The sequence below is a fragment of the Primulina tabacum genome, chromosome 5 (genome assembly GCF_025594145.1).
Source record: "Primulina tabacum isolate GXHZ01 chromosome 5, ASM2559414v2, whole genome shotgun sequence".
Lineage (NCBI taxonomy): Eukaryota > Viridiplantae > Streptophyta > Magnoliopsida > Lamiales > Gesneriaceae > Primulina > Primulina tabacum.
Window position 1 is genome coordinate 2,132,264 of NC_134554.1, and position 10,321 is coordinate 2,142,584.

The 10,321-nt window shown below is 31.2% G+C and overlaps 1 protein-coding gene across 4 annotated transcripts; it reads left to right on the plus strand.

Annotated features, from left to right (window-relative positions):
* Positions 1–4,782: 4,782 nt before the first annotated feature.
* LOC142545384 (putative trehalose-phosphate phosphatase F) lies at positions 4,783–10,013 on the plus strand. Of its 4 annotated transcripts, none has more exons than XM_075652549.1 (12): positions 4,783–4,975; positions 7,256–7,767; positions 7,867–8,007; positions 8,091–8,162; positions 8,275–8,400; positions 8,495–8,551; positions 8,635–8,736; positions 8,845–8,922; positions 9,104–9,173; positions 9,263–9,333; positions 9,434–9,526; positions 9,738–10,013. In XM_075652549.1, the coding sequence occupies exons 2-12, from the start codon at positions 7,501–7,503 to the stop codon at positions 9,792–9,794; spliced, it is 1,134 nt and encodes a 377-aa protein (XP_075508664.1). In that variant the 5' UTR covers positions 4,783–4,975; positions 7,256–7,500; the 3' UTR covers positions 9,795–10,013. The 4 variants fall into 4 exon arrangements, with proteins under 4 accessions (XP_075508664.1, XP_075508665.1, XP_075508668.1 ...); XM_075652550.1 differs by having other exon boundaries at positions 4,786–4,975; positions 7,263–7,767; XM_075652553.1 differs by having other exon boundaries at positions 4,786–4,960; positions 7,245–7,767.
* Positions 10,014–10,321: the final 308 nt, after the last annotated feature.

The following is a 10,321-nucleotide window of genomic DNA, read 5'->3' on the forward strand; positions in this document are numbered from 1 at the left end:
GGCACTAAAGATTGTAGCATGATTTGCAATGAAGACTTATACAAATTCTTTTAAAAATAAATAGACATCCAAAAAACTTGTGGTGCAATGTGTTGCATTACATGTAAATATGATTTTATTTTTTTTTCCCTTAAAAATTAGGCTTTATTTCACATTTACGCTCCATATATTTTCATGTCACAAAATCTATTCTTTTAAAAACCTTTTTATACAAGTCTGTTATTGCAAATCATCTTCGAACTTAATTAGCGCATAGAAACAACAAACCAGACATGATTTTTCCATTGACACATCCAACTTGAACCCATCATCCAAATACAGAATATACTAAACATAATTCTCAGGGCAGATTAGAAACGGATGAGTACTTCAATCTTGAGAAATAGATAAGTTACCAAACTAGATAATAAAACACCAACCAACAAGCGTGAAAATGCATACAAATAAACGATACAAATACTAGTTTTTTCTCGTTTTCAGATTCAAATATACTTCATCATCGCGATTTGAAAAGGAAAAAATCGTTGGAATCTGACCACATGAATCGTTCCCAATGATTCAATCTCAGGAAATACATTTTATCATATTTTGAGTTGCTGATATTTGAAGTTTAAGTTTATAATAGCTTTTATGTATATTATCCTTCTTTCTATGTTCCAATTATTATTATTATTATTATTTTCTAAATGTGGGTAATTGATTACTCGGATCAAGATCCTCTGCTGTGTTTTCTCCACAGCAGAGGGTGCTATGCACTCTTAAAAAAAATTATTTTTAAAAAAAATTGATATTTTTATATTTTTATTATTTCAAAATCAAAATTATAATTTTTTATATTAAAATATGTGATTAATAATCTAATTTAAAGTTGCAATTTTATTTTTGGTTATAAATATATATTGTGGGGGTAAAATAACGTCTCTCTTATTACTTTTTCTTTTAATTTTTCAACTCTTTTTTTTTAAAAAAATGTTAATAAAAATTTAATTTTTTGGTTACAAATATGTGATTCCGAACAAACAAGAAAAAACGATGGTACATTTAATTTTTTTGTATATTATATTTAAAAAAAACTATTTCTCCTTTTTTTATCTTGTTAATTTTTATTTAGAAGTTAAAATTTTATTAATCACACATTTGTAACAAAAATATTCATTTAGTCTTGTTCGTTCGGAATCACATATATTCGTCAAAAAAAAATTAATAACGACAGTACATTCAATTTTATTTTTTTTAGAAGTTAAAATTTTATTATATATTCGTTTTTTCTTGTTCGTTCGGAGTCACATATTTGTAACAAAAAAATTAAATTTTTATTAACATATTTTTAAAAAAAGAGTTGAAAAAATTATAAAAGAAAAAGTAATAAGAGAGACGTCATTTTACCCCCACAATATATATTTATAACCAAAATAAAATTGTAACTTTAAATTAAATTATTAATCACATATTTTAAAATATAAAATATAATTTTGATTTTGAAATATTTAAAATATAAAAATATCAATTTTTTAAAAAAATATTTTTTTTAAAGTGTATTGCACCCTCTGCTGTGGAGAACCCACAGCAGAAGATCTTGATCCTTGATTACTCACCCCCAACTCACATAAGTAACGCAATGTCTGTCTCGCATGTCAACGTCGTCGTATTGTCCAACCGAACGTGACAATATATATACATGTATCCCAGGTGGCTGCATTGAAAATTGTAAACGCAACAAATTTGATATTTGATAAGGGTTGTTTTGTTCAAATCACTCACATAGATAATATTTTTATCCGCCTTATGTATAACACGTGTTGAGTAAATAAATCATGGTCATTCATCCATTATTTAGCACATGTGTCATGCATTGAATGGATGAAGACACTATCTTTATGAATAAAATCTACGAGGCCGGTAAGAGATAAAGTGGAAGTCTCTAACCCGAGGAACTCTCAAATTTGATGTTTTTGGTATAAATTAAAGGTTTGGATACATATTTTGGAAGCATACTTTCAACTAAAAAAAACCCGGGTTGAAAATTTCGCCTTCTGTCAAGATGAATGAAAAGAAGATCTCGAACTACTTTAGAGCATATTATAATAATTTGGTGGCCGACTAAGGTAGGAAACTGTGACTTAGGACCATGCTCTTGCCTATAAGTTAACAGAGATTTGAACTTTTACAAGTATTTTTTTTCCCGAAAAAGCTCAAAAAATTTAATGGGTATTGTTCTGAGGAATTTTTTTTTTTTTGTACATAACAAATTCGATTATTTTATTATATTAAATTTATTGTTATTAAATAATATTAATGGATAATAAATAAAGATAATAAAATTTTTGACTTCGTTGATTTCATGAGTGATTCACTAACATCATAGTATTATTATTATTTATTAATGCATGAACCTCTTAAAAGCTCACTTTGATCATTTTAATGAGTGAACATAATAATAACATATTTTAAATATATAACTTCCCAACAATACATGATTTCTCTTCATTTTTTCTATATAATTTTTCTAATATCATTTTATTTTCAAAATTTTATATAAATAAAAATTGAATTTGAATATTAAGTTTCTCACATTTAAGATAAATAATTATTTAATTTTCTAAAGTAGGTGAAAACTGAAAACAAAAGGTTATAAAAATTGGGAGGTCGATGAGTAAGACAATTTAGTTATTAAGGGGAAAATAACTAATCAGGAATTCAAAATTATAATATATTTTTCCCAACGTGGGGAAACAGTAAACAAAGAAATATATATATATATATTTTTATTGACTCCACGTCAGTTCTTAGCACGTGTCATACATTGTACTTGAGTTTCAGGCCATATCCAATGGGCGAGGAAAGCATAACTCCTCGTGTGATAATCCAGGCGCGCCTCATGCGGATTTCTTCTGCGCGGTGACGTGCTCACCCACTTTTTTTATTTTTTTTTATAAATAAAATAAAACATTAATCTGACCGACGATGATCATTAATATATAAAAATGAAAAAATTAAAAAATATAAATTAACGGTGGTGAATAATAATTAATTATGTATTTTTTTAATTATTTGTGTTTTTTTTATTTAAATGACATGTGTTATTTTTTATTATATTTTTTAAAATTATGTGTTTAAATTTTATTCACGTAAATTTATTTTATTTTGTTTTTATATATATCAACATCACTTTTGTAACTTCATCAAACTCTCGTTGAACCATGAGATAAAATTATCAACATAAATTCGTCTTGTTAACATCCTCACGCGATTGAACATGTTACAATATACGAGTGAGGCTGTGAGCTAACTTCGAGCTTACCAATTTAATTCATAGTCTTGTTGTTTGATGTTGATACCAAATACCTCGGAGAGCGTAAATTTGTAAATTAATTATCAACTTGTTGTTATGAAAATATGCATAAATATTAAAATGATTATCATAATACATTTTATGGCGCGTTTGGTTCAAATTTGTCTCGATAATTCAACAAATAATACCCAAAGTTTGGCAGTCAATTGTATTATAACTCTTTGAGACGAGTCAAATTTTGAACCAAATTAAACGAACAATAAATAACAAGGTATAGAATTCCATGTCCAATTACGTATATGATTTTCCAATAAAGAGTTTAGTTCATAAAGAACGCAAAAACATATGTGATAATAATGATCTACGAGTAACGGCTGCGACTTTCCCGTTACAAAAAAAAAAGATGGTAATAATAAAGTTTGACTAATTGAACGAGTACTTAATTCTAGATTACTTGTGTGAGTGACAATCTCCAATGGGTGCGAGAGTTATTTGAATAATGAAAGTTTGAAAAGTCCTCATTTCCTTTGGTTCTTGAAACATTCACGAAAAGTTAAAAGTGTCTTGATTTGATGATAATGACATCCTTTATTTTTAGAGGAAAGAGTGTTAGATTTTAATCTACGGCTTTACATACATAAACATTGGGGAAAAATCTTCTAATTGATTTTGTGTATTTCTATGTCCAAAAGTAGCAAATATATGATTTTGACTCTGCATTGTATTCCTGCTGTCTCTGAGTTTCTGGTACAATACTCTTGGGATTGTGTGTAAAGTATTCTAATTGGCCTTTTCTTGATTAAAAAAAAAGGGTTCCAACAAAGATTTTTTTAAAATTTATTTTTATTATTGTTGTTTTACGTAAATAAAAAGTTTTATTTCAGTTCTTAATTACGATGCAATTATATTGGAGCAGAACGTAATATCCGAGAGCTTAAAAAAGTTAACATCTTATTAACTATTTTTAGTGGTATTTAAGATTTTGCAAATTTTGTTTTGTTTAAAAAAAAAAATTTCCCTTTCAAATAAAAAAACTATCACCCTCAAAAACCAAAGTAAAAAAATATAGGTGAGAGCACACACACACAGATATATGTGTGTGTGTGTATATATATATATATATAGGACACAAACATGAGATATAGTAATTATATGTTTGTTACAAATTTAAAAAAATTTATTGTAATTTTTATTTTTAAAAAATTTATAGTATAAAATAAAGTTGTATAGTTCGCATAATATTTTAAGCCATCCATAATAAAGAAATTTTGAAAAAATGATTTTGGAATGGTTGGAAATTGAAAATTTTGGCAAGGTGAATATTATATTGTAGGAAAAGTAGTGGGAATATAAATATAATTTTTGTTTTGAAAGGGTGAATATAATATATTTTATGTAATAAAAAATAAAGGAAACATTGTTATCACGGGAAATAATTATAAATCAAGAATAGTTTATTGAATTGTTTCCCAACTCAAGGACCGGAAGGAAGGTGTTGCCTTGTTTTGCACGTCTTTTTTCTCGGCCATCCAATTCTATAAATTCTTCGCCTTTCCCCCTTTCATATTTCCCTTCTCTCCCTCTCCGTTGCTCTTTCAGTTTTCTGTTGCAATATTAATTTTTCTTAACAGTTTCTAGGGTTTCTTCAAGGCCAGCCAGCCAGCCCTTGTTTTTCTTTCACAGGTACAACATTTTCTCCTCTCTCTCTTTTTCTTCATTTTTCTTTTCTTTTTCTGATGGAATCTTTCGATTTTTGGCGTCTCTTTAGGTTTAGAATAAGCTGTTGTGATATTTTTTCGGGGTATTTTCGGGTGTGAGTTTTTTTGATCTTTTATTTATGCAGTTTCGGCATGGGTTTCCTTGGATTCAGTCATTAACGAAAAGAAAAAAAATGGAGTCCTATATGTGATAAACGTTCCAATGGGATCTGCTTTTGTCCCGTTTGGATTTGTTTCATGTTGAATCATGCATCATAAATTGGTCAAATTCGCTTTTTTTTTTCTGGGTTTTCACCAGAATGGTTGAATCGATCTGGTTTCGCCGATTATTTTACTGCCTTTCTGCGTGAGGCTGTGTACTCCGGGCCCATTGGATCATTTGCAGAATCGAAAACCTGGTCTTGAAAAGCTACTTTTCAAGAGCCACTGTTTGGTTCTTATACATATTTTGTCGGTTAATTATCTGATTAGATGTCTTAATCAGTTTTTCTTGGTTTGGTATTGGAAACATATTTGATTATGTGTCATTTTCATTCTCTTTTTCCGTGGTTCCCCACGAGAAAAAAAGATCGATTAATCGAGTTATTTGATTAGTTTGTCTTTGGCATCCAATATATATTTCTCTGTGCTCTTTGCGATTTAAATCGCCGTTTCGATGTGTCCAATGTGCCTGGATTTTTCTTGAAGGAACATGTTTAATTTGGGTTTCTTCCTTTCTTTCTTAATAATTTTTTATGCCTGGGGTGGGTGGCATATGACGTGGACTGTTAATTTTTTGCTATTTATTAATCTGTATTGAATTTGATCAAACTTTAGCTGTATTTAAATTTTCTTCGTTTGTTTTTCCTATATGTTCGAAGTTTCGTCGTCATAGGCTCTTAATGTTTTTCTCTAACATATGAATGTGGAAAAAGGAGTGAGAACCATCACTGTGCATAGTCATGGAAATTTTTTATTTCACGGTGATTGGCTTTTATAGAAACATAAAATCATACATGGGAAGAGGTTCATATTAGCTTAGGGGAAATAATGTGGACAAAAATATTTTAGATAATTAAATCACATATATTAGATTTGATATTTGCTCCGCCAAAGTCATTTAATATTCTGGAAGTCGATTTACAGATCGCCGGAGTTACTGAAAATTTTATCCTTTTGTGGTATCTTATGCAAGTTTGTAAGAAATGCACATTAATGAAAACGGTTAAAATGATTCATGTTATTGACAAAGGGATTTCTATTATGCCGTCTAAGGAGAAAGTGAAGGCATACATATGTATACTCTCTCTTCCTAAAATTGTGTTTGTTATCACATGTTTTGGAAGGTTCCAACTTCCACCTCTTAAATATTAAATACTCTGAGAAGCAAAATGGCAATTTTTTTTATCATTATTGTGATCAGACTAAAAAAACCGTGATAAGAATCTCTCAGGAAAATAAGAGTTTCTTTCACTTACGTTTCCTTTGTTCTTTTGTTAGAAAATTTTGAACGTTGATAGAAAATTAATAAGGACATAATGTAAGCAGTATTATAGTCAAGCCTATTCCGTCATTTTTGTGACCAAGGAGGTACTGATGCAAGCATTTCTTGTATCATGTGTGAAGTTTGCTCTTACATTTTCTTTCAACTACTTTCGGGCTCGGCAAACTTTGTTTTGTTCGTTAAGGTTACGTAAACATATTATCTCATAAAATGCTTTTCTTGTCTATAAATTAAGGGAGACTTAGCAAAACTCAAAAACGCATTATGAGCTTGCAGCGATCAGTAGCAAGCACAAAACTTTTTGAATATTTTCTGCAAGCATATATTTCACTACTTTTCCAATCCAAATTCTTTGTTTTTTTAGTCTCTTTGGCTTAACGTTAGCTAGCTTTCGACAGAAACTTGTATGTATCATCCATTTTACTATTCTATATATGGTTTTTGGTTCTTTCTATAAATATATTGTTCACATTTGTTCTTTCGAATTTGAAACGAGTAAGATATGGTTAAAATTTATAGATTCAGGGTGAAATGTGATGTACACGCTCTTTTGGGGAAGATCATCTGCCTTAAATACTTTCCACAACTTGTCTGAATCTAAAAAATTTATTGATCTAAAAGAAAATCTTAATTAGCATGATAGTACGTCGTCAAGTTTTATATGTTGTTTGTGTTTTCGATTGCTTGTGCTTTGCGGTCAGTTTTGTGTTAATTGGTTCCATTTTTATTCGGAAATATCACTGATAAGTAGCAGCGGTTCAGATTTCAGGAAAAGGTGTTCCAGCCACGTTACACCAATCTTGTATAAGTTCTTTAAGAAAAATGACTGTCTTCCTCGTTTAAACGTGTTGTTGCTTTAACTCCTATATGGACTTCTCCTCCCACTCGCCTTGCATCAGTGACAAAAAGACATTGAAGAGGTGGTTTTTCATTGATAAAACAATAGGATAAAAGAGTAATCAGAACTCATTTTGTGCCAACTCCATTTGGAAGTATATAGAAATCTGATGGATTTGCAGTCGTCAAAAGCGTCTCCTGTTCTTGCGGATCCTACACCAGTAAACAAATCAAGGCTGGGGATCCCTTCCAGTCTCTTGCCATCATTCTCATCTAGTATCTCTGCAGTTGCAAGAAAAAAGCCCGGAAAGCTAGATGATGTTCAATCCAACGGCTGGCTCGATGCAATGATAGCTTCATCCCCTCCTCGCAAAAAGGCTGTCAAGGATTTCAACAGTTTATCAGATGAACCTGATATTGCTTATCTGTCTTGGATGGTTTTGTTTCTTATTCTTCTAAAATTTAATTATGTAGCGATTATTTATCGTTTCGGAAACTTTATTGTTGCAGTTTAACCCGTCCTTTTCTTCTGGCAGATTAGATATCCATCGGCTCTCAACTCCTTCCAACTAATAATGGATGTTGCTAGGAATAGGAAATTAGTGCTATTCTTGGACTATGATGGAACTCTTTCCCCCATTGTGGACGACCCTGATCAAGCTTTTATGTCTGCCGAAGTAAGAAGTTATCTGCTTTGAAACGTTATCTTAATGAATTTCTGTTTATTTTCTTATATCAATTAAAACAATCATATTTTCAGATGCGTCTTGCGGTAAAAAATGTCGGAAATCATTTTCCCACAGCCATCATCAGTGGAAGAAGCCGCGATAAGGTTATTCAGAAATTACTATGTACTAGCAGTTGATAATTTTTAGTCCTATATATGTTTCATACTAGTGCAGCTATTGATTCAAGAAATGACCCTAATTCAAATATTTTTTCAGGTTTATGAATTAGTAGGACTTACAGAACTCTACTATGCCGGTAGTCATGGCATGGACATCATGTTCCCAGCCAAAGACACAGTGTCTGGAGACGATTTAAACTGTGTCAAGGGTGTTGATATGGAGGTTTGAATATGATAGCCCTCACTCCAACTCACTTCTCGTTTTCCCCTCGTTCTATGACAGACTACCTATACATCTTGATTTACACGTTCTACAGGGCAAGGAGGTAAATCTATTCCAGCCCGCTAGTGAATTTTTACCCATGATCAATGAGGTATATTTGTGCTTTGTCTGATTAACAATGTGATATTAAAAAATATCAATATTCCGACCATTTTTCACCTGTCTATTTTCCAGGTTTTTACTACCCTTGTTGAGATTACTAAAGACATTAAAGGTTCAAAAGTGGAGAACCATAAATTTTGTGTCTCTGTACATTATCGTAACGTAGATGAAAATGTAAGCATTGGTTTGAACCACTTTCTTAATGTTATAGAATTTTATCAGTCTGCGAATTGTTAGACTTGTCTCGTATTAAAATGTTTTGTCTTGTGTTTGACCTTGCAGAGTTGGCCAGTAATTGCACAGTATGTTCATGACGTTTTGAAGGAACATCCTCGATTAAGACTAACACATGGACGGAAGGTATTTTATGTCGTAATCTTCTACAATTTTTTGAAATGTAAATCTTACCTGCAAAATTCGTTAACTTGGCCCCCCTTGATTCACCACCCCTTCACTGATTCTTTGTTTCTAAAGAGAAATTCTCTTGGCATGTTTTTTTTTTTCATTTTTTAATTTTAATTTTTCTTCTCTGCTTTGATAGGTATTAGAGGTTCGTCCGGTGATCGAGTGGGATAAGGGAAAAGCAGTCGAATTTCTTCTGAAATCGTTAGGTCGGTAACACGCGCATCGGCAACACTTCAAAGTGAGATATAACGAAATTGATAAAAGATTGTAAATTTACTTTACAAAATTCTTACAGGATTTAGTAGTCATAGAGACGTGCTTCCAATATATATCGGAGATGACAGAACCGATGAAGATGCTTTCAAGGTAACTCCGTAAACAGACAATGGTTTTGAGGATATTCCATATTTGACGTTTAAAATTGATCAGATTCGAGACCAATTTAATTCTGTGATTGGCTTCTTAGGTACTGAGGAAGGAATATCGAGGATACGGGATTCTTGTGTCTGTTGTCCCCAAAGAAAGCAACGCTTTCTTCTCTCTGAGAGACACTTCAGAGGTGAGATTTTAGATCAGTATCTTGACTAAACAATTCTCGTAAGTTTAGGTAATCGAAAAAATCATCTGATCTTATGTCCAAATCTCATACCAAAAAAGTATGTTGTCTCATGAAATATGCTAAATTTGTCTCTTTGTTCCCTCGTAAAATTAATATCCGAGCGTCATTATGGATCAAAATTTTGATGGCAAGCACTTGAAACTACATGCAGGTTCAATATTTCCTCGAATCCCTCGTCAAAATAACGGCGCAACAAGATGATGCATAGAAATTCGAGAGGAGCAGTAGATCCATCTTCCAATGATACATGTTAACTTTTTAGTATGTCTTGGAAGTTATTTCCATTTATGTGACTAATGCTTATGTCACGTGTTTTAGGTTTTTGGTAGTTTCTTTAATTTGTCATTCTAAAACTGTTGGTTAATTATAAGGAATTTTCTTTCGCTACTGTGAAAAACTTTTTTGGATGAGCTATGTATTTTTGATAGCAATGTCTCAAGGCTATGTTTGGTTGGAGGATAAAATTATTAAATAATTAAGAGAAAAATGATAAAAAGAATGATTGAAGTAGAAATATAATATATAATGATAAAATAATATTATGTTTGGTATGATTGTTAATAATGTGATAATTAATAATTTTTGATGAATTAACAAAATTGTCCTTCCACTTTTGCGGTGGCCGTTGGCCGGCGGTGTGATAGCCGGCGGAGGGTGGTCAGTCGGCGGTCGGTAGGCGGAAGTGGTGATGAGTTTGGATTTAGTAGAAGGGTAAAATTGGAAAAATAAGATGAA

What these genes read in the sequence shown, in the direction of transcription:
- LOC142545384 (XM_075652549.1), top strand. Translation starts at nt 7,501, where the DNA reads ATGGATTTGCAGTCGTCAAAAGCGTCTCCTGTTCTTGCGGATCCTACA. An exon ending in TTGCTTATCTGTCTTGGATG is followed by an intron (nt 7,768 to 7,866) that starts GTTTTGTTTCTT and finishes TTCTTCTGGCAG; the next exon opens with ATTAGATATCCATCGGCTCT. An exon ending in GACTAACACATGGACGGAAG is followed by an intron (nt 8,923 to 9,103) that starts GTATTTTATGTC and finishes CTGCTTTGATAG; the next exon opens with GTATTAGAGGTTCGTCCGGT.